Consider the following 23834-nt stretch of genomic DNA (forward strand, 5'->3'; position numbering starts at 1 on the left):
TGCAGTAGCTAACTAATGCCAGGATTGTAATACAGAATTATGATAGCTCAGAAAGATAAGGCATAGTAAATCCTTCCTTCATGAGGCCTTAAAATAATCGGCTTCTGCCTACCATCTTGCTTAACATTAGTTTAGAAGCTGATTTAAAGTATGAACCAGTGGGATACCTGAATAGTATGGGATCCTTCCTCTTAGAAGGGCAGGAAGTAAGCGGTGCCACCAGAAAATCATGACAAACTACCAAAGGCTTTTAAATCTCGTAGCAATAATGGGGGTTGCAGGAGAAGGGCAAAACCAAAGTGACAATCAGAATGATATGCTACTAGTCAAGTATCATCACATCATGACAAATAGTGTGCACATTGACTTTAGAGAAACGGAAGAAGTTCCTGGATATTACCATTACTTAGGGATATTTTGTTTATGGAAACAAAGATGATTTCAAAATGGACCTAGATGACTCTACATTAGTAGACTGGGCTCCTGGAAAAGATGCAAGAGTATTTGCACATTTCTTCTAATAAGCTCAACAGCTTTTTATTGGCAAGAGGGGCATTTGTTGAATTTTCTTCTCCAGCACTGTCAGTTTTCACCTCAATCTCTGAACATTTGCCAATTGGCAAATAAAACAAAGGACCTGGTAACTGCAGAAAACCCTGTATATAAGCTTCTTCAGAAAATATTTGTTTATAATGAACTCTGAAGTGCACATGGAGTCTGGAAATACAGAGTTTATTACACTGCAATATTGGAGACTGACGAGTATTCCTATTTTGCCTACAAAGTTACTTTTAATGTGCAGAAATTAAATGTAGCCCTCAGATACAAGGACAGACCTCTCTGACCTGTACATCACTAGAACCACTCCTTCCAGACTGCAAATGCTGCAGTGGCAATTTGGTTTGTCTGCAAACAACAAGCAATTCAAGACTTCTAATGGCCCAAGTCATATGCTAGACCCAGTTTTTCTAACTGAACTCAGAAATCTAACGCAAGTTTAATGCTTGCAGTGCATTTTCCATTTTAACTAGCACTTCTCAACAAAACAGTGATATCCTATGTTATACAAGTGAAAATGTTATTTAGCCTCTTTCATGATAAAAAAAAAAGTAATCATTCTTTGGCTTATTTTTCCTATGTATACCACTAGAGGGTATTACTTACTATTACAAATAACGAAGCTGATAGGCTAATTCTTAGATTACATAGGAGAATGTAAGACATTCATGAGTCATTAAGCTAAAGAAACATCTTGAGAAAACTCATGGGGTTTTTTTTCCAGCTTCTACTCTATCACTCCTTCTGTGTTTGAATACTGATTTTTAGATGGTCAGGTGATCTGTTTTTCCATTTATCAATATAAGCAACGTTGTGATTGCATTATTTATTAAATGTTGCAGTTGGATGCTGTGTACAGAAAATAAATATAAGGCTTAGAATGCAGTTATAAGGAAATTACTTGCCCTTAAAGCAGACCATCTACCTTAGAGAGAAGTGCTGCGTTATTTTTCTTTTTTCTTTTTTTTTTTTTCAGTTACTGGTGTAATACCCTAAGTTACATGAACTAATCCCAAGGGCAGGTATACGTTTTTTGATTTGATAGAAACAAAACTTCTGTTGCTTTCACCCCAAAAATTTCTTTTCATCTGAGCATATTGTGACCGTTTATGGTATGTACTACCTTACTTGCATGTGTTTTGTTTAGGTAAAAACCCACAGGGTTTAGTTTAGCTTAGCTCAAACTATCCTAATCATTTAGCAGTAGCTGTTTTAGTCCTATGTGTACCTTTTCAAGCTAACACATAGGCTAAACAATAATAAAATTGCTTTGCTTTACACTTGCGCATTTTATCTAACTCAGCAGATAGATATAAAGAGCTTTGTTCTTGTTTACTACAGTTACCTATATAAAGAAATTGCAGGAGAGATTACAGATTGATATACAGAGCTATAATTACTATTGATCAGTTTTCCTATCAAGATTGGTGCTTCAGGAACTTAGCCTTCAAGAGCCCACTTAAACTTTGTGTTATCTTAAGAAAAACATGTACTCATAGGGATTCTAGATTGATTCCATATTTTTTAATTTATAAATTATCTGATCTCCTAAATATGTCAGTCTTACAGTAAAAAGCATTCATTTTTTACAGCAAGTCCTCAGAGACAGTATAGCACAAGACATTGTGGACAGATGGACAATGAACTAAGAAAGCTTTAAGTTATTTCTGGTTTCTAAGTGAATAGCCAAACAACTCTTCCATAACCGAGTGATCAAAATACCAACACTTAAATTGCTGATACATTAGGAAGTCCAGAAAAATAATAACTAGGTTTCTTGATGATCTATTTTCCTATTTCCTGCCAGCACAGAGGTAAAGCTGTATAGGCATATTTGCTAGACTTGTAATTAGTGGACTTGTATCCTAAAGTATTTCAGGCTTCCACATTTGGAGAAGTGATTGTAATTGCTTCAGTTTTTGTTTCATAACTGCTTTCACTACTGTATTTCTTCTCCAGCTGTCTACCTCCAAATCCAACATATCCTTTCCCATTTCCTCATGGTTTAAATTAGGGTCATTAATTTTGCATTGGAAGCATACCCAGTACTTGATTTGAAACAAATAAGGATTCTCATTCTATACCCTTGACAGAAATGTACTTCTCCTTACTGAGAAACCAGTCACATGTACAATTTCTTTGGCATTCAGCCCAACTGATGGGGTCAGAAGCCTCTGGCAAAAGGAAGAAGGAGCAGCTGGGCATGGAGAAAGAGGGACAGGATCTTCTCAAGGGAATATTCTGCCAACTGAGTTTTTATTTCATCAGCAGCTGATGCACTTTAAGAGCTCCCCACCTCCTCAGTTGTGCTACAACTGTTTGGCCATGCTCTGAGGGTGGAAGCTGCCAACAGGTAAGACAAAGAGCATAAATTTGTTTATATGTAATAAAAAGGTGAAGTGGTACCATAGATATTTCTCCATTCTTCCTAAACCAAATGTAGTTGTCGGGTGCAATACACCTGACATGATTGTCTGTAGTCTAGAAGTTGAAGCCTACTCTGATAAGAGAATATTAATCATCTTGAACAAGTCATCTTTTTCTCATATGTAAGAAGGTGGGATCTTTTACCTAGAAGACCTGGCCTAGTTCAACCAGTTATTGGAACTGAGGGGGGAATTACTTGAAGGATGCACACAGCCTGCATGAATACAAGTTCAGAACAGGTAATTGTGCCAGTTACAAACTGAAAGCCTCTCCATGCCTTAGAATCCTCTCTGGATGGGAAGGTGGGTGTGCTGGTTCTCCAGCATCAGTCCAGCCCCATGCAGTACTGCACAAAAACTGCTTCATAATTAAATACTCTTTATTCCTGACATGTTTCAACTCTTTTGAGATGTTTGTACTATGCATACAAAATTGAAGCAAAATCACTATGTATTTGACCTACTACATTTTTTTATTATACCAAAAATTATAATTCAATAAAATGCAGCAATAGGAATTTTTATTTCCTTTTAATATACTATGTGTTACTAATTTTGCTAACTTGTGGCTTTTGTAATTACTTTTAAACATTATTTAGCCTGTTATTGCAAGTCCAAGTACTATCTTTTAATCTCTATTTTGGCCATGACCAAACAGAAAGTGATCCAAATCTGCTCAAATGACAGAAGAAAACATAGTAACCTTCAGAATCTATTGTAGCCTATCTACATGTGTTTAAAACTGACTCTCATTGGCAGATGCAAGCACTTAAAGCAGTAGGAATGGTATAGCAACTAACAGTATAGCTACTGTGTAAGCTTCCCTAGCAATGGATGAATATATTTGTATGTAGGTGAATTTTCACATGGTATTATTCATCTCTGGGTCTACTGTTTTGCTAGTGTTGCTGTACATGATTAAACAGCTGTTGTTTTCCACCCAGGAGATGGCTGTACTTCAGCGGCTGGTAAAGTGATACCTGTACATATATTCAGGACCTACTTTAAGATCCTTTCGTGTTAGTGATGTTATAAGACTTTCCTGGATGATTTTGTCTAAATGTAAGATGACACTGGATGAGTCTTCCATTTTTGAACTCTGCTAAATGTCTACACAGACACAGTCCATATGTTCCAATCCAAACACCTCAGCTGGCATTAGCTGCCAATGTAGGAAGAAGAACAAAGAGAAAAAAAAATGACCATGTTGTGACTGAGCTTTCAGAAAAGGCAGAGCATGAAAGAAGACAGCAAAACTGGAATAAGATGGCACAAAAGTCCAGTTAGGCGCTTCAAGACAGTCATCTTAAATCTATTTCTCCATTTTAAATGGCTTTTGTTTTCAAGTGCTGCTTCATTTCACATTGCCAGCCCCAAAGCAAAAATAAAAAACAAAAGCAAGATTAAACAGAGTCATGAGGCTGAGCTAAAAATCACACTATTTGCAAAGGTTTCTAGCATGTCTGGGGAACGACTGCAGTTATTTTGTCACGCCCTTGCCTACTGCAGGCAGCCACGCTGACTGCCACCACCAGCCCTCCCAAACGTGAGTCAGACCATGCAAAGGCCCACGCTGACGTCACCCGACGCCAACCTCCCTCTAAAATTCAAACCGCTCATGCTGCACCACCCGCCAAGCGCTCGCCCAGCCCCTCAGGCCTGCTGAGTCCTTTCCGGGGTTTCCTTCCTCTTCAGCGGCTGCAACACCATCTTCCCTCCCGCCCGCGCCCTGACAGACAGGGCTTTGACCCCCCTCATCTGGGAACAAGGCTATATGAGACAGGAAACCGTCTCTTAGAGCACGTAGGAAGTTACCTCGAGATCAGAGGAGATTATGGCAGCGGCCCATTTTGTTCCTTAAAAAAATAATCAACTAATAAAACAAAGAAACCTCAGGGAAGGTGACTTGTGCCTCCAAACCAGGGGGCCTTGCTGTGGGGCATCCCACTGAGCTACGACCTGTGGAGAGGGGAGGGAAGCCCAAGGCAGGCTGAGGCAGGGCAGGAGGGACCCTGGAGGGAAGCAGAGTGTGCCTCAGGGTGCCATGGCAAACCCGAGCAGAGAGGACGTGCTGAGAGAGCGCTGGCGAGAAGATGGAGGAGGTGTGTTGGCGAGCCACCCTCTGATGTCTTCAGCCCAAGGTCCAGGCGAATTTTTCGGGGAGGGGGGGACGGGCCTGTGGTAAAGCGGTGCGTGAGGAGCACAGCCCTGCTCTCTGAGGGGTTGCAGAAAGCACAGGGGTCTCGCACCCCACCGTACTCAACTCGCCAGCGGGGCCCTTCACCTTCATTCACCCCCCAGCCAGGACGGCCCTACCCGCCGGGGAAGGTCTGAATGGCCCGAAGGGACTGGGGAAGGAGAGGGCGCTCCCCACAGGCACCGAGCCGCCGCCATCCTCCCGGCCTACCGCCGCCCTCAGCGACGCCGCCCGCTCGCTGAGGCGGGCACTGCCCCGGCCTCCTCGCGCCCGGCCCCCCCATGGCGCGCGCGGCAGCACGCATGCGCGGGGCGGTGTCTCCGGAGAACTCCTACTGCCCGGCGCCGCCGCCATTTTGGTGCTCGGCTCTGAGAGGGGAGGGAACCCATAGGAGAAAACGGGAGCCCGGCGCTTCTGCCTCCCCCGCCCCCCCTCCCTCCCCGTCTGGCTCCGGCGCTGAGGCACCGTAGCAGGCTACCTTCGCCGCCTTCCTGGGCTGCCTGTCCTTGTCAGCCGCCGCTGCTCTTCGCCACCCGCCCGGCCGGGCCCGCCGCAGGCCTGAGAGAGAGGCGGGAAGGATGCCCTGCACACCCCGCCGCTGAGGGAGACTCGGGGGCCCTGACCGCCGCGTCTGGCCAGCCCCACCCCAGCCGCTCCTCGGTCCTCCGCCTCCAGAGGCACGGAGCTTGCTTCACCCTTATTCCCCTTTCCCTGGGCTTCCTATCTGCTGGGCTGAGCGCTAGCCGCTTCCTCCTAGCCCCCAGCCCGCTCCGCCTCCCAGGCCTCCTTGCCCAGGCCTTCCCTTCTCCGGGTCTCTCCCTCTGCCTAGGGCCTTCGGGCTCTTCACCTTCCTTCCCCCTCTCCCTTCCCCTTCCCTGCCCGGAGCCATGTCCTCTGCCGCTCGTTTCGATTCGTCGGACCGCTCCAGCTGGTACGTGGGCCCGGTGTCTCGGGCGGAGGCGCAGACGCGGTTGCAGGGGCAGCGGCATGGCATGTTCCTGGTGCGGGACTCCTCCACCTGCCCGGGGGACTACGTGCTCTCGGTGTCCGAGAACTCCCGGGTTTCCCACTATATCATTAACTCCTTGCCCAACCGCCGCTTTAAGATCGGCGACCAGGAGTTTGAGCACCTGCCCGCCCTGCTGGAGTTCTACAAGATCCACTACCTGGACACCACCACCCTCATCGAGCCTGCGCCCAGGTGAGTGCCACCCTCCCTCCGCCCCACCCACTGCCATCTTTGCTCGAGGTGGCGCAAGGAGGGAGGGTGTCTTAGTCCAACCTAGCAGCTCCAGGATCTTAACATTGGATGTAAGGCCACGCTATGTATACTAAGGAAACATTTGGTTACGGCCCTTGTGTGAAACGGTTTCTAACAGTGGTCTTTAGCCCTCTGGATCTCAGTGACCATTATGGCTTGCTCTTTCAGTCAGATCAGGTCCTGTCCTTATAGTGCATGTACACATATTTAAAGTTGCCATGTACCTCTTTACCACTGGCTGTAATTGCATTGCAAGAGGGTGTGGTCGTGCTTTGTGTCAACCTTTTCTTCTGGTATTGTCCTTCTGTTCCTAGGGTGGTTGAGAAGCTGGTTCACAAGTCTTATCCTCAGTGACTGAAGTACAGCCACTGAGCTTAAGTTGCTGTCTGCCCCTGCATCCACACTGATTACAACAGAACAGGCCTTTATGTGATTAGACTGCTTCACCATGTTAAGTCAGCTTTAATACATACTAGAACAGCATTTTCTAAACTTCTAGAGTGGCATTTCCACCCCCAAAAAAATGTAAAACATGTATTTATTTCTCACAGTTTGGTTGTGGCACTTTTCATCTGTATCTGCATACTGCATGCACTACACTGAGAAATGCTATTCTAGGAGGATGGGAAAATGTGACTTGGCTATGAGATCATTCTTTGTCCTGTTCCCAACATGGGACATACCTGCAATTTGCATCAGTAATCTGCTTATCAAAAGCTTGAGAACATATTCCTTATTTTTAATTAATAAAGCCTTTCCCAGTATCTTATTTCAAAGCTTTTGGGGTTCCTGGATAGAATGAAGTGAAATAAACGCTAGAAAAATAGTGATACATTAAAAAAAGAAATTCAGATTGCTTTGCTTCTAAATTCTGCAGTTTCAAATCTTACTATGTTTTGCACAGAAAACAACTAAGTTTTGCAGATTAGAAAGTTCTAAGGGGGGAAGAATAATTTTGAGGTTTACAGTCACAATTTAACCTTGGCATAGGCCAGTCAGTAACCTGTCAAAGGTTGACAATAACTTGTCAAGTTGAAAAACTCAACTGGTCAAAAAGTCTTTCTGTAAAGCTGTCAGGTGATGGGAGGGGTGTGACAGAAAGCACTAGCTTCAAGAACTCCTTGAAGTTGCTGAGAAGTCTTCTGTGTAGTGATTGTGCTGTGGCTAGAGAGATATGTAGGTGGAAAAAAAAAATCACTGTCACCATTGCAGGAACCCTTAAATGGAGGTGCCCAGTGTTATGTGCATGCTTAAACTTTTGGACAGTTGGGAGGGAAGAAAGTCTACACTGAAGCAATCTTATCTCTGTTCTCCTTAATCTGGATGCTCTTGTGCCTTTCTGGATGTAAAAACTTAATCATTTATGGCAATGACTGACTTGGCTTTCTCAAAACACTTGAAAACTTAGCAGATTCCACTTGCTTACTTGGTATTTGTTAGGAATTTTGCATGAAACATTTTATAAGCATTTTACAGTACCACTTTACTTTCAAGGTTTTGATTGCATATTGTTCTCTCAGCATACAGAGACAGATGGTACCTAGCCTACCATGAAATGACAAGCTTTTTTATAAAGCAACAAATAGGATTGACTAGGTGGTTTTCCTTAGCATGATTTTTATTCTGAACTCTTCTTAAAAATCAGTGACATGGTTGATGGTTTGAAATTCTGTTTGAAGGAGACTTCCTGTTGCAAGAGGGAGGATGAGAGGTAGCATTTCTGGATATGTTTATTTTTAGTTAATGAACTAGATTTAGAATAGGGGTGGACAGGTTATGTGCCTCAGAACAATTCTTATTTCTCTGGTATTTTCAGGGGAACATCACACGCAAGTGCTTGAGCTTTTGAAGGCTGTTGATTCTTTCAACTTCATAAAGTAGTATGGAGAGGTGGTTTTTGTGGTAGGATTAAGTAATTTATGTATATAGCCATACAACACTTTTAGCCCTTGGAGATGACATTTTAAACTCATAACCAGTTGAAAACCAACTGTTTTAAGCTTTCTATTTGTTTTGTGTCAATACTGAGCTCTGACCATCACTGCAGATGTTCCTGAGCTCTTGCTTATGCACAGTGACTGCTCTCTAAAGGGTTCCCCCTCTCCCCTGGCTTTAGCTGCTGCAGGGTGTCTTAAAGAAGCATGTATCTTTCTGTTTAAGGCTTCTGGCATACCTTGCAAAAATCACAGGGATTTGACTTCCATCTTATTTCGCAAGCAGCAAAAGAGAATTGAAGTAGGCTAATGACATGCATGCTTGCTGTCGTAGCTTAGATAATAAGTATCTGCTATGGCCTATATATGTTAAGATTTCTGACAGCTGCTGTGAATAGAACGTGTAAAGTTTATGGTGAAAATAGACTGCAGTGAAAATAGTCTTATTTGATGAACGATCTTATGTGTTATCACAGACAATGAAATGACTGTATTGGACAGGTGATGGGCAAACTAATAAACAATGATGTGAATAAATTAAAGGTAATATTATGGTTAATAAGGCAAAGAAATATCTCTAGATGGTTAGCTTTTTCGTTCCTTACTCCATTCTTACCGGTGGATGTATTTCATATTGTCTTTTATGAAGATGTCACCGTTAGGTTATTAGGTATTTAAATATGCAGTAAAGATAAGTGCTTTTTAACTAATAATTTTGCTGTTCTATTATAACAACCCTTTGAGAGTAGAAGTTGTAAAATAAGATTAGGGAGCTCAATTCCATATTACTTTCCAGAAAAGAAGGAAAAACTGTTGTCTTCTAAAATAACAGGATCTGCCTATCTCTTTTCTTAAAGAAAAGAGTTTCTGTATAGATGTGACTGGTTGTCCCCAAAATTCTGCATGTAAGTAGTAGGATTCAGTTAGAAAGATGCTGTAACACTAATCAGAAAGACAACATTGGACTTCTACCTTTTAGTTAGAAAACTATAAGTTTTTATCATACCCTCCTCTTACTTTTATTCCCTTTTTCCACTATGGTCCCTCAAGTCTGGCATTTAGAATTACTGAATTCTTTAGAAGTGGATGCTAAAGTTAAAAATACAGATGTGATGAACTGAAGAGGATTATTTAGCTCTCCAAGAGCCTCTCCATCCCAAGTCACCCAAATAATTTTTATTTGTTTTTATAGCTATATATAGCTATAACTTAAGCTATAGAATTAATTTTATTCTATAGTTCCTCACAAGAATCTAAAACAGGTGAATGAAGATTTTTGCATTATTCCTCCCAGTTTTCTGCATCCATGATAGATTTTTACCAGGTTTCAGGGTTTTTTTTATTGGGTTTAATATGGGTATTTAGGCTAATTGCTCGAGAGCATGAGTTACTCATTAAATGCCTCACAGTGCTACCAAGCTAATACTTTTGTTACAAAGCTGAGTAAGTAATTCTCCTCTAATTGGTGCTCCTACTGTAAAACTGGTACTTAGCTTTGTTACTGGAAATGGAAAACAATAGCTATTGATTATACCAAATCTTTTTTAAACTTAGGTATCCAAGTCCACCAATGGGATCTGGATCTGCCCCTGCTATGTCCACTGCAGACGAAAATGTGGAATGTGTTCGGACTCTCTATGACTTTCCTGGCAATGATGCTGAGGATCTTCCATTTAAAAAGGGCGAGATACTGGTAATTGTAGAGAAGCCTGAAGAACAGTGGTGGAGTGCCAGAAACAAGGATGGTCGGATTGGGATGATTCCTGTTCCTTATGTAGAAAAGCTAGTCAGATCTACTCATGGGAAGCATGGAAACAGGAATTCCAACAGTTACGGTATTCCAGAACCCGCCCATGCTTATGCTCAACCTCAAACCGCAAGTCCCCTTCCCTCGGTATCCAGTACACCTGGAGCAGTGATCAATCCTCTGCCATCAACACAGAATGGACCAGTCTATGCCAAAGCTATCCAAAAGAGAGTACCCTGTGCTTATGACAAGACTGCGTTGGCATTAGAGGTAAGTTTTTTTTCCTCTCAAGTCATATGGTTTTCAATTGTTTTGTAAAATAAGAAACTGAAAATTGTTAGTGGCAAAGTTGTTGTGGATGACTTCATGTGGAGTCTGCTTATCTATATCAAGGGACTGCAAAGAAATTATGTTACATTCTGAAGAAAGATCTACACAAATTGCTTCATCTATACCACTTCCTTTAAGAAAAGTGACCAAGTTACTTCAGGACCTGTATTTACCTTCTCTTCTTGCCTGTTCAACATTACAAGTACGTTACAAGGGTAGTGGAGTGTATACATCCTGCTCTGGAACTAAGTGCTAGTGAGAGGATGACTTTGCTTCTCCACTTAATCTTGGTGAAGGAAAGACGTTTCATTAATCATTGCAGTATTCCAGGTTGAGAACTGGCAGTAGCATCCTTCAGAGAAAGGCAAGGATTGCTGATAAACATGGTCTTTCTGATCCTCAACTGTACTATGAGATGCACTTCAGTATCTGGTGCTGAAATCTGGGCACAAATACATCAGAAGTACTCAAGTCCCTTTAACTTTGGTTTTCAGAAGTGGATTTTGAGAAATCTTAAGATCTAAACTGGGGGCAACAGGTTAAATGAAAGGCTGTTGTGTAGTCTCTAAACTTGAGTTGAACCTTTAATAAGTTCTTGCGCTTGCCAAAGCATTTTTTATTTTAGTTAACCCATAGTTCAAAAACATCTCACCTGCAAAAAGTGCCAGTCTCAAAGATGAAATTTGAGCATGCTACAATACTTCAAGGAGCAAATGCAAGGAAACAAGCAAAGGAAGCAACAGCATTTTAGCAAGTAAAATAACAGTGGTTTTAAAAATATTTTTGAACTTTTCCTGTTGTTTTTGCTCAGTTACTTTGCAAGCTAAAGCTGTTACCTATAGCTGATACTTCTGACTGAAATTTGAAAGGTTATATTTGTGACTTCCAGTTATTCATAATAGTTGCCCCAAGTGTTTTTCCTCCTGTATTTGTAAAACCTCTACAGGTGATTATTCTTACGGGGTTAAAAGTTAAATATGTATCACTGGATTTTCCTTGAATCTTATAAAATCTAGCAGCTTGTTATTTGTGACCAGCATGTGAAAATTATCATAGAGCAAAGTGTAAATTCACTGCCAGCTGCACTGTACAGAAGATTCCTGCCAAAACTACTGATGCTTCTGAAAACAAAGCAAGGCAAGCGATTGATTTTGTTATGTTATCAATGTGTCATGGAATTACTTCAGGGAACTTGCTTTGCTGCAGGGTAGCAGAACCACTTGGAAGGATGGCCCTCACAAACAGATTTTTCTGACTTGCTCTTTAGTGGCCTAATTAATCTTGTATTTTACCTAGTCTAGTGTACCTGTAGGATTAATTCTGTGACTAACATGTAGGCTTGAATTGTTCTGGAGCTTCAAATTGCAGAAGCTTTGTTTGAGAGACTCTTCCACTGAGTTCTAATCACTTATTGCCTCATGTCTTTGTGTCTCCCACCACTGGCATATTTTGTCTTCTGATGTAGTCTGTTTTCTTTGCAAGTGCACCTGAGCCAGGTTGTGGCTTCTCAAGAGGCTTCAGAAACAGAATTCTGGGAACTGATCTACATTTTCATTTAAATCAGTGTTTACAGCTTCTCCATATCTATCCATGCATAGGGAGCTTTATCAACATCATTATAGCAATATTTTTTTTTGTCACATGTACTACTCAGAAAAAAATTGAAATTTTTTTCATGATCTTCCTTCAGATTGCGTAACACCTGCTGGGCCCTGATGAGGTATTTAATCCCAACCTTGTCAGGGCTCTACATCTCACTAAATGATGTGGACCGTTTGAAGCTTCTATTTTGTAAGAGCGCTGAAATTAGCTAGTGGTAGAAAAAGAACAGGTTATGGGAATATTTTGGGGAAGAAAGTTAATGGTGCTCTTGCAGAATAATAGTATTTGACAGTACTCCACCTTAGTATAGGTGTACTCTAAATCACAGTTCAGCTTGTACCAGTAGAACACCTTCTTAGTATAATTACTGTGTAATCTCATTTAAAGTGATAAAACAATATAGACCAAAATATCTGTTTGCTGGCTCTAGCTTTGTGTGGTCAGCTCAGAGACAGTACTTAAAAGGAAGAGAACACCATCTGGAGTAAATAAAGCTATTGCGTAGTAATCTGCTTGACTTCCTTTTAAGTGGAGGGATGTCATTCTCCTGGGTTCAGCTTGAAAATGGGACAAGCTCTCTGCTTGCAAGTCTAGTTTTTCTGTGTCATGCTATTGTTTACATAAGCTGTCAGAAGTTTTCTTTAAGGAAAGATAAAGATTCGTAGCCCATTACAGGTAAGTTTGTTTTGTAAGGAAGGTATTTTTTTTACATTTCTCACATTAAAAATGTAATTTGTGAAACAGGTGAATACTGAAAATCTGAAACAAGATCTGTTTGGTTAGATAACGATGGAGTGTTTTAACTTTTAAATAGTATTTGAAGTGTGACACTTTAAGGGCAACTACAGTGTTGTTCCTGTAAGGATACTAGTTAATGTGGCATTTATTACAATTTGGACCTTGCTGGGCTAAAATTATTTAGCATTCTTATTGGTAGTATTGAAGTGACTAGCGTCTAAATGTTGACTTGGTCGTACTGCATTATATGCTCTACTTTTATTCTCTAAAATAAAAAATGGAATAGTAATCTGTTTGTAGGCTAAAATAAAATTTTTTAGTATAGCTACTATCTCAAAGCATACAGTTGGTATAAATATAACTTTGAGCATCTCCCTGCACCACTACTGTCAATTAGTAAAGTCTATGATAAATTATATGTATTTCTAAGATTTATGTACAGTGGTGTTAGTTACCTTGGCAGTTCAGATTTAATGTTTTTAAAGAAATTATTGAAGTCTGCAGTTCCTCATTACAACTAACTTTACTACTAATGTGTGTAGTATTTTCATGGGTACTGCATTAAAAAAAACCAAAAACCAACAACCAACCAAACCCCCCCCACACACATACCAAAAAAAAAAGAAACAACAAAAAACCCAACGAGCCAGATCTGTTTCTTTACTTTTGTGCTTTTAGCCAAGAAGCATTTCCTTCCTTTCTGGTGCTCTAGAGGAAGGAATATGAAGGACAGGGATACAGTCTCCTGTATTTACTGGGACTAGAACTCTACACGACAGGGTTTTGTACTGCTGTTCTTCAGTCCTGCTTTTCTTTGGGAAAACTAGGAGGGCAATTCTGTGTTCAAAGGTTATACAGGATAGAACTTTAAGAAGGTGATGAATTCTGTAAGAGCAGAGATTCTTTGGCACTGTTACTATGATAAAGAGCAGCAAAGTCTACCTTAAAATTTCTCAGCATTTAATAACCTGTAGTTTTATAGCCAGCAATAATATGCTAATGAGGCCTTGTTTTAAACTGGCATGCTCTAACCAGCACGTGACAACTAGGCAGTGCCCAGCAGGCTAAATCCTGGTATGTTTTACTTTAAAGGAGCTTATCTCTTGGTAGTTGGGTACTTCTGGTTTGGATCCAAAGTAGTAGATTGATTGCTAACTTCTATACAACAAAGTTCTTTATGTCCAGCATAGGCAGTAGATAAACTGTTGGTGGATAACTTCCTTAAAAATTAGTCAACTGTTTGAAGGTTGATTCAGGACATGAACAACAAATTCTAAATTCACTTATAAAATGGAATGAAGTGGTGTAAGGAACCAGAAAATGGGACCATCAGCAGCCACTAGACTTATGTCTGCCATGTATTTACAAATCGTCCTTAAATATATTGCAAATGCTGTAACAAGCATCATAGACCATTTTGAAGGCTGTAGTAGTCCTAGAGTTCATCTCCAGACCTTAACATGACAATGTTATGGAATCTGAAGATTTATTTTTTTAAAACAAAAGCTTCACTTACATAGCAAATCTTTTATACTAATGATGGCTTTTTCTACCTCTGTGCCAGCATTATAGTATTAAGTAGTTTATCTGTTCATGATATATTAGACATATACATGAATGTTTGCTCTGACAGAGTTAACCTGTCACTGAAATGTTTTGGTGAAATAAATACCCATTGACCATCATTGTATAACTGACTTGAAGTATTTCTCTTGAGCTTGTTACAATTAGGTTACAGTTAACTTTTCTCCTCTTCAAAGGAAAGTTGAGACAAGTAGGCCAAAATGTGCTAGTAATAGAACTTTCTTAATTAGGAAATTAGGCTACTTCTTTCACTAGACAGCAAGCATTGTGCTTTTCTTAAGCCAAAGAAACTTAGTATTGCTGTTTTAAGCATTAAAATGCATCCAAGACACAAGATCTAGATTTTAAGCAAAATATTGAGCCTGTATTTGTGACGTGTCAATCAGGGAGCTTTAGTTCTGATAACTATCGAACTGAAAGTGACATTGGCAGTAGGATTCCTGTGTCTGTGCTAACATGCACCAACTTTTCAGTATGCTACCTTTGAAAATACAACTCCCAATTATTTCAGAGATTTTGTGTGCAATCTTAATCTTCGTAGCTTCCTTTTCCAGTCGAAGTTGTTGATGGTTCCCATCATGATAGTGCTGAGTGCCTCACAATTTAATATACATTTACCCTCAGAACTATTTGCGGAGTTTGCTTTCAGATGAAACTGAAAGTGACATGGATCACCTAGAGGAGATCCTGTACTGCAGTGAGGTTCATTGTGGCTCAAGAACTCTATGGGAGTTTTGAGCCCCAAATTCTGTACAATCAGGACAGCATGCTTAATCAGATGGAGACAGGCTACCATCATTTAATGAAAAGCAGCACTTTATCTGTAGTGCTGCAACCCCAGCTCTGGCAATTGTCCTAGCTATATTTGAAATGCAAACTTCTACTGCTTTACTCTGTTCCTAGGCTAAGCTAGATTAATTGCATCTAGGACTTCAACATTCTCTGCTGCCCTCTGACATGCTTTCATGTCTCAAGAATAGTTGAAGGTCTTTTCACTGAACTACTTGATTCTCTGGTTTGGACATCAACCTTTATTCCGAGCAACAACATCAGAAATGAAGGAATTAAGCTGTGCTTTCAGCCTGTTGGTTTCTTGAATCTTTCAGTACCTAAAGCTACTGGCTACTTCAGTGTCACTTTGTCCTGTTTGCAGTGCAACTGAACTCTGCCTCTTTTGTGTAGCTCAGCTTTATAACTTTTGGGGACAATGGGATATCAGGTAATTTCTTAGAGTTGAGCCTTATTTATTCTTCTTCAGAACAGGCAGCTGGTTTGAACAGTTGTTTCATTTTTGGTACTAGTGTTAGCGTTACCAAAGAAGGTAAGCTGTGACACTAATTAGGATAATGACTGAAATTCGGCATCCCATAAGTTCCAGAGCGCAGTATGTTTTCTACAGCTATTGACCCAGTGGGCTAAAATGACAATTTAGAGTTTTAATGCATTTCTATTTCCTTAAACTTATATTACAGAACTCTATCAACCGTAGAACTATTAATATATAATTATTGGAATATCTGTAAAACATGTTGAATTGGTTGACTGTGTGACTAAAATGGCATGCAGGAAACCTTTTGCAGTGTATGAATCAGCTTCAAATGGAAGACAGGTATGGGAGAGTAGAGTGAATGAAGTAACCCTTCTGACTGGCATGTTCCACAGCTTGTGTTTCCCCAGGGCCTTGAATTCATGCTGTAACAGGGACATAATGAAAGGATGCTACCTAAAATACATTTTGATTTTTATCATTTGGGTGGAACCAAATGGCTGCATTTCAGAAGTATTACTCACTTCAGCAGTTGATACTTCCATCCAGCAATGCTGGCATGCTTTACAAGTGAATTAACTTATCTGAGAGATGCTGAGACTAAGGAAGCGTTATCCTAATTTATAGATAAGGGCCATGAGCTGTCCAGAGTCATACAGGAAGTCTGTGGCAGAGATGAGAATAGAACCAGATCTCCTGACTCTGTCCTGTGCCTAATCATAAGACAGTCCTTCTGACTGGCTTAAAATGTTCTCTTAAAAAAAAAAAAAAAAGTGTGTTAAATAATTTTAGTGGGAGATCACACCTCAGCTGACCACATTATAGATGCATTTACCAAATATTGCTTTTAGTTAGTACTTTGGGGAAAAATACAGAGGGACTACTTAACCAGATTCTTCTAGACATTGTCAAAATGGAGGTCTTTAACATAGGATCCATGAATTATTCTATCATGACTATCTATTGGCTCCTTCTCCAAAAATCTTTTTTTCAAAATTCTGTTTCATTTAATCTTTTCAGGGGAACTGCAGAAGTGGATGTTCAGAAGCTTTCATTAAAAAAACCAACCAAACAAAAAAAACAACACTCAAGAAAAATACAATTATTACAAATCAATTTACTATTCTAGTGGTTCTTGGCATATGGGAGTATTTTTTGAGTAGCTTTTGTCAGCTAGCACTCTTTAATGGCAGATACTGATTTGTAGCAATTTTGCCCACCCAGCAGTCTAAAGAACATTTTAGGTTGTTGACCTACATGGAAGTTTGTTGCAATGCAATAGACTTATATTGTAAGTATTTTTTTTCACTCAGCTGAAGCAAGACTTGCAAACCTATTCATATTGTAGAGATCTTCGGAGTCAAATTGAAGGATATCTTTTTCTAGAGCTTCAGAATGAATAATGGATTGATCTCTACTGCACGTGAGCAAAAGTAAATTGTCAGACTCTCAGAAAATGCAAGTCTATGTTTTTGATCCAGTGTAGTACAGATTATTATTTTTTTCTTCCATGAATAAGAGTAAAGTGTTTGAGAGTCGATTGGTTTTAAGGTGTGGTGCAAATGCAGCTTCTTGTTAGGTTTTAACTGTTGTTGATGTTGGTTGCGTCATCTTGAATTTGGGTCTAAAACAGAACTTGGATCTGTCTTCAAGGGTTATTTAAATCTAGCAATGTAACACTGAGTATTTATAGATGTTATCAGCCTTTTCCTAAAGAGACATTTGTTAGGTTCCTGTTTAGGTCATCTTGTTACTATTTAAAGCTTTCTCTAGCCTTTCTATTCAGTGAAAAGTCTGAGAAATTGTGCTTTTTAGCAAATAAGCAATTAAAGCATGCTGTAGTAGTCTGTGAAGAGATGAAAACCCGTCAAATTAATGCTCTATGTATGTGCTAACAATCATGGGCAGTGCATAACTACTTAATAGTATATGCTGGCTTTGTGTTTGAGTTTAGGAACAGCATAATTAAAGATGTCCATTTAAGAAAGTAATACAGTCTCGGTTATATCCCAAGAGCTTATGGGAGTTCAGAGGGTTTTCTCCTCTCTCAAAAGCACAAGATTACAATTGTTCCAAGCGTGACAGTCTCAAATTTGAGGTGGGGGAAGCAACACATTTTGCTTAAACATCTAATTTCATTCTAATATACAACCTAAAGCCTAAATCTCTGAAAAGAATTTCGAAGTTTGAGAAATTTTATTTTAAGAGATATAACACTGAGCGACTGCCAATGAGTTTATTACAGTATCTTAAACTTCACTTAAGGATTCTTGCTTCTGAATTATCTTCAAAAATATTTATTGGAGTAATGGTAACTGGTTTAAACGGGCTTCAAATCATCTAGGACAGGCACACTATTTTGTAAACTCGGGGTTTCTTTCTTTAAAGGAAAAATATACATGTCTTACCTGAAAAGTTTTAATCTAAGGCCCTTGGCCAAGGTTCTTAAACTATCTGCATCAGTTCTAAATTTTAATACTATTTAAATAATGTAGACAAATTGTTACACATACTGTATCAGGACTAAAATCTAGGGTTTTCCTCAAATAAGAAGATCAAAGCTAGTTACCTTTGGATTTCACAGAAGTGGCTTGGTAAGTTGGGACTCAACTACAAAGAGCTTGGGACCTAGTTTAGGGAAGAAACTTACTAACTGTTTGCCATTGGTCATAGGCTGGTTCTACTTTTTGTGAAATTAGTTATTAGCTGCTAGTGTCACTTTTCTAATATTTACTGTAGTTACCACATAGAGTAAATGAAGTAAACAGGAAGGGAGGTGTAAAGTTAGAGATCTGCTGCAACAGACCACATGTTCAGTTATTCTGAAGAATTTAAGGGAGAAATGACTGTTTAGTCAGTCTTAAATGCTACTCGTCACATTGGGTATTTTGCTAATACTAATTAAATACAGGTATTGAACAGTGATAAGCATATAACTTATCATCATTTGGGCTGATGTTTCTTGCTTGATCATAGTTTAGCTCATGTCTTTGTTCCTGTTTCAAATTCTTTGGCAGGAAGTAGAGGTAAAAACAACAAATAAAGCTAGAATCTGTGCATCTAATACCTAAAAAAAAAAGTTCAAGATTGCTTTTGCCTGCTTTGGAAGCATACCATTATTTTAGAAACTACAGAAGCTTCTTAGATTGCGATAGCGATAGTCAGAACTAGGACTTCAAGTAATGGTCTCTTTGCCATAGGAATCTCTCTTTGAAAAATCAGAATTCCTTTGAAATAAGCCAGCTGATGCTAAAACCAGTATGAGTACTGTGCTCTTTTGAATGGATGTTGCATCTCATTACAGATGGTAGCTTAGTGATGTTAATTTATATCTAAGCTAAATACATATTTTTGCATTAAGTTGTAAGATTTTCTCCAGGAAAAGGTGTAGTTCAGCAATTTGTCTGAATATGTAAATATACATTTAGTTAAGAGTCTGAAAAAGACTGCAGACAACATTATCATGTTTAGCAGTAAAATGTTGGTATTTTAGTTAAGTAAAAGTAACTTTTCAATTGAACCTTAAGTCAAGAAGAAGGTGGGGCTTTTTTCCTCTATGATGGGCTTGTATTTGTTGTTCCTCTTCATTTGATTTGTATCAAAAGTGAAATTCCCATGTTTGATAACTTTTTTCTGATTTTTTTTTTTTTTAAACTATGCAGGTTGGAGATATTGTGAAGGTTACAAGGATGAATATAAACGGTCAGTGGGAAGGAGAAGTCAATGGTCGAAAAGGGCTCTTCCCATTCACACATGTCAAAATATTTGACCCTCAAAACCCAGATGAGAACGAATGATTCCCTCTGCCCAATTTACACTGCTGCTTCATTTTCCTGGCTATCATTAGCATTGTTTGAGGTGGGATGATGACTTAATGGCACATTGCTAGCATTGCCCATTTTCCAGCTTGCTGCAGTTTGATGGTTCTTTTAATATACATTTGGAATACATTCAACTGAAGTCACTGCCTGACCTTCATACCATAGTTGCGTCATCCAGAATTTAGTTTCACTTTTAAAACTCTATTGGGCCTTAAGCTGGAGAAGACTGAACCAGTATATAGCAGAGAAGTATGGGAAGAAAACCTTTCCTGTTGAGACTCCCATGGACTTTTTCTGGCTTGCTCAGTAGGAAGAGCCCTAATCTTAGATCAAACATGCAACTTGTGCATTACTGTCCAACAAAAAGCAACAATAAAAATGCAATTTTAGGACTGAAGAAGACTTAGTTTTAAGAGAACCTGTCCTAAGGTAGTACATTTAAAATGATGGTCTCTTTAAAAGACAATAATTGAAGCTTATGTATTCTAAGCAGTTGTATTAGAAGCTACTCTTTTCTGTTAACTCTTAAGCTTGTTGTTGACCTTCCTGAAATGGTGTGTGTTAAATGCAAATAACCATTGATTGAGCTGCATTGAAGCCAAGACATTTATTTATAAGGAAACTTAGGAGCGGTTGATACTTGTAACCTGGTTTTGACATACTTAACGCATTTCAGTTGATTTTTGCAAGCACTAACTGTAGAAAGTGAGCTTTAAAGGGAAACACTTTGGCCTGGTCTACATACAGCTCTTCTGCAGCGTTGAAACTGTAGTTTTATAGTATAGAAGTCCTTGTCACCAAGCTGTTACTTGGTAGACAGACTGATCAGGTTGCCATCGTGTGAAGAGGTAGGAAAGGAGTGGGACAGAAGAACTTGATAAGTACCGGTAAAATCCTCCTATTTAAACATACACCTTTTATACCCATTTCTCTGCAGGCTCCCTTACCTCTCCAAAGTTTCCTAGCTATGCCAGCCCCAGCTTGTTGAAAGCTTCTTTTCAAACACAGTACCTTTTTTCTAGGGTGTCTCCACATTGCTCTGCTTCTTTTCCAGTGCTGCTTTCATCTTTTTTTTTTTTCTCTCCCTCTTTTTCCTTGCTTGAATCCTAAGGCCTCTGCATGCTGCCATCTTTTTTTTTTTTTAACCTTTCCAAATGAGTTGGCTCTGGTTTATATATGTCCCAGATCCCTCCCCCTCCCAGCACCCTCTAGAAAATGGTTAATTGGGGTCAGCTGCCTGGGTTCCCCATGTGATAAATTAATGCCCAGGCTGGAGGAGGCCACAAAGGTGTCTATTATCAGTATAGCTTCTTTCCCTTTTTCTGTACATAAGCTATACTGCTGTAATTGTACTTACAGTAGGGAACTATATGGCTAGAGCTAAATAAATACAATTCAAGCCATGCAGGTTAAGTCCTTAGCCTGTGTACAGGATATGAAAGCTTAGGTACAGTGGTATCCTCTGCTGCCTTCTTTAAATGTGTTTTGTAGGTGAACTGGAATGCTCTTTTAAAAATAATGGAACACTGAATTAACAGAATACACGTCTGCAAAGACTACAACTACACAACCTCCCTTTTCAGACGGCCTGGTTGAAGAAAAATGTCTGGTGTGGAAGCTGACAGGAAAACAGCAGCCCCCATTTTTCAACTTTTGAAGGCTGTCCGTTGTAGCAAAATGAGAAACTTCAGACACCCGCAGAATCTCACCAGTTCTTATAAATGTCAAATTATATAAAAGTTGTTGTCTTAAGTTCCAGCATGTTTTCTTGTTGATTTGTGTTGCTTGATCCTAATAAAAGCACGTTGTTCTTAGCTCATGTGAAAGTGCCATGAGATCCTTAATTGGAAGGCACTGAAGAAATGCAAAAAATGGCATTTGCAATGAGACATTAAAAATGCCGGGGTTTTTAAAGAAGTCTCTCTGTTCATCTGTTAGCTATTTTCTGTAGTATTGATCAAGTGGCTGACAGTCTAGACGTTCTTGTAGAGCATTTTACTACCAAATTAACTGTGAAGTAGAGTAGCATTGACTGAAGTGTTTGGTGCTGTAAGAGTAATTCTTGACAATAGGCATTGACATTTTTGTCTTGCAGAGAAAAGCTATGCAGCTCTCTTAACTAAAGAAGGTCATGTTTTTCCTGTGTCCCAACTATACCTGTACGTTTACTACATAGATTGTACTACTGAAAGTCATCTTTTGAATACAGAAACTGCACTAAACTCAGTCTGCTGCAGAGAAATCTGATTTCAGACCTGACATAGTTACAGGCAGCTCTTCAGAAGACTGATTGTAGAATTCTTCCTTTGCATGGTAAATAAATACTGTGAGATTTGAGATCTTGAGCACAGCTTTTGACCTTGATTATTTTTTTTTTTCACTGAAATAAACATCTTGACTGATCCCCTTATTGAATAAGGTATACACTTTGAACACAAGCATTGTTTTAGGTTTAATTATGTTCTGATACTGCAGGAAAGCAAAATATTTTACCTTCAAAACTATGCAAAATTTGTGTGTAGTGGCATCTGATGCAAAGAAAGACAAGAATTCTTAAATTTCTGTGAACCTGGTTTTGGGCCATGGACGAACAGCGTTTTTCTGAGTAGCAGCGGTGTGGTTCAGGTATGTTAAATGTGGTTTAAATGTAGCATACTGACCAGCCTAAGCTGATTGTAACCTTGCTGCAAAATATGTCTTTGCTATTTTACTACGAGACAAGTATTTTCCTATAAAGACTGCATTTGATCAGTTTCTGTTTCTCTCGAAGGACTCTGGATTCTCAATCGCTTGTTGCTTGCTTACATGTGTGCCGTCTGTTGCTTTATGAAACCTGTCAGTGTAAATGTTCCTTGGGCGTGTGAGGTATACTTAATACGAAGCATGGGAGCCTACAAGCGGTGGCTTCAATCTATGCACCATTAAAGTTGTCCATGCCTTTGAACTAGGAGCTGGTGTAATTACCCGGTGCCACAATAGTTAACTATCATGAAAGGCTCACTGTTCGACTTCCTCCTGTTGTGTACATGTGTATATAGACATTGAAGCCTCTGACCAGTCTGAAAGTTTAAATGAAAACTGTTTTAATCAGTGTCCATCACTGGATAAGCGCTAATTTAATTCATGATTGTTTACAAATTGGGAAAGAATAAACAAAAGGGAATATCCTGTTTGCGTTGGGGCTCTGAAGAGCCTGAGCATTATTTTTGTAAAGGGAAAAACAGCATTCTTTGTGCCATTTCATGTGCCTGTAAAATATTTTTTATATTGTATTAACATCCTGGGAACGAGAGGGCTGCCTTTGTTTTCTAGTCAAGTTTTCAAGCATTTTCCTCAATACCTGCATTTGAAAGTGAGACCTGCCTAAAAGACTGCCTTTTGGGACCAGTGAAAGCATTCTTGTATAGTTGTCATTTTTTGTTTACTTGCGTTAAATGAAAGTGTGTTTTGGGACAAGGATCCAATTACTGCAGTGGGAAAGGTGGCCTTGTATTTGAGACAGTCTTCACTGTGTAAACTTTAAAACACAATATGTAATTTAAAGACCATGATCTTCAGGCAATAATATTGAGTGTAAGCATTTAAAGTTTATTTTGGGGATCATAGCTTGGTTTTATTTTTTGTGCTATAAGATTAACAGTATTAAATGAATTATATTCTTAGAATATATGGAGTGTTCTTTCTTAAGATTAGTGCCTTTTTAATTTCTTACTCCACTTATTTCATAGAACTGGTCCCAACATCAAGCCACTGATTTTTTTATTTTTTTTTTTTCCCCCCAGTGCCCTGTTTGTACAGTCTAAATAAAACTTGCCTCAACTTACAGTATTATTTGTCTTTAGTCTTAAAACTGTCATGATATTAGCAGATTATTTAAGTCCTTACTCTGTCATTATGATGCCCTGTTTTGTGGGTGAATGAGAGTGCCAACCGAAGCTTTCCAGAATCAAAGGAAGAATTAAGCAGGAGAAAAGGCTGTTGCCAGGCTGAATGATCCTCTCCTGCTCCCTCCTCGTGCCTCTTCTCAGACTACACTGCTGTGCTCTGCAGGTTCACCTGAAAAAAGATGCATCTCTGGTTATAGCCAGATTATCACTGTCTCCTCCACCCTCACACCCGGCACGTCAGTGCTCTTCCTGTCACTGTATTTAACGCTGCTCTTTTGCCAAGGCCTTTAAAGGTCTCTGTAGAAACCGTGACCTTATTTTACTGTGATACCCATGACTGTGCTTGTAAGAATGACTGGTTTATGTGTATGGTTTGAATTTAGCTTGTTACTGTTTGAGTAAATAAGGCGTAACCTGTGCAGGTACTGGAGAGTGGAATGGCTGATATTCTAGCCACTGGTGAAAGGTGTCAGCGTAATATG

At 39.5% G+C, this 23834-nt stretch overlaps 1 protein-coding gene across 2 annotated transcripts; it reads left to right on the top strand.

Moving 5' to 3' along the window:
• Positions 1-5525: 5525 nt before the first annotated feature.
• CRKL (CRK like proto-oncogene, adaptor protein) lies at positions 5526-21810 on the top strand. 2 transcript variants are annotated; one of them, XR_012589834.1, is made up of 4 exons: positions 5526-6382; positions 9931-10393; positions 19307-19894; positions 20957-21810. XR_012589834.1 is itself a non-coding variant. In XM_074607096.1 (3 exons), the coding sequence occupies exons 1-3, from the start codon at positions 6069-6071 to the stop codon at positions 19439-19441; spliced, it is 912 nt and encodes a 303-aa protein (XP_074463197.1). In that variant the 5' UTR covers positions 5526-6068; the 3' UTR covers positions 19442-21810. The 2 variants fall into 2 exon arrangements, 1 of the variants encoding a protein (XP_074463197.1); XM_074607096.1 differs by having other exon boundaries at positions 19307-21810.
• The last annotated feature ends 2024 nt before the right edge of the window (positions 21811-23834 follow it).

The sequence above is a fragment of the Larus michahellis genome, chromosome 13 (genome assembly GCF_964199755.1).
Source record: "Larus michahellis chromosome 13, bLarMic1.1, whole genome shotgun sequence".
NCBI classification, from domain to species: domain Eukaryota; kingdom Metazoa; phylum Chordata; class Aves; order Charadriiformes; family Laridae; genus Larus; species Larus michahellis.

Excerpts from the sequence above, each read along its gene's own strand:
- CRKL (XM_074607096.1), top strand. The coding sequence starts at position 6,069 with ATGTCCTCTGCCGCTCGTTTCGATTCGTCGGACCGCTCCAGCTGGTAC. Across the intron at positions 6,383-9,930 it reads CTCATCGAGCCTGCGCCCAG|GTATCCAAGTCCACCAATGG; the intron begins GTGAGTGCCACC and ends TTTTAAACTTAG. Across the intron at positions 10,394-19,306 it reads AGACTGCGTTGGCATTAGAG|GTTGGAGATATTGTGAAGGT; the intron begins GTAAGTTTTTTT and ends TAAACTATGCAG.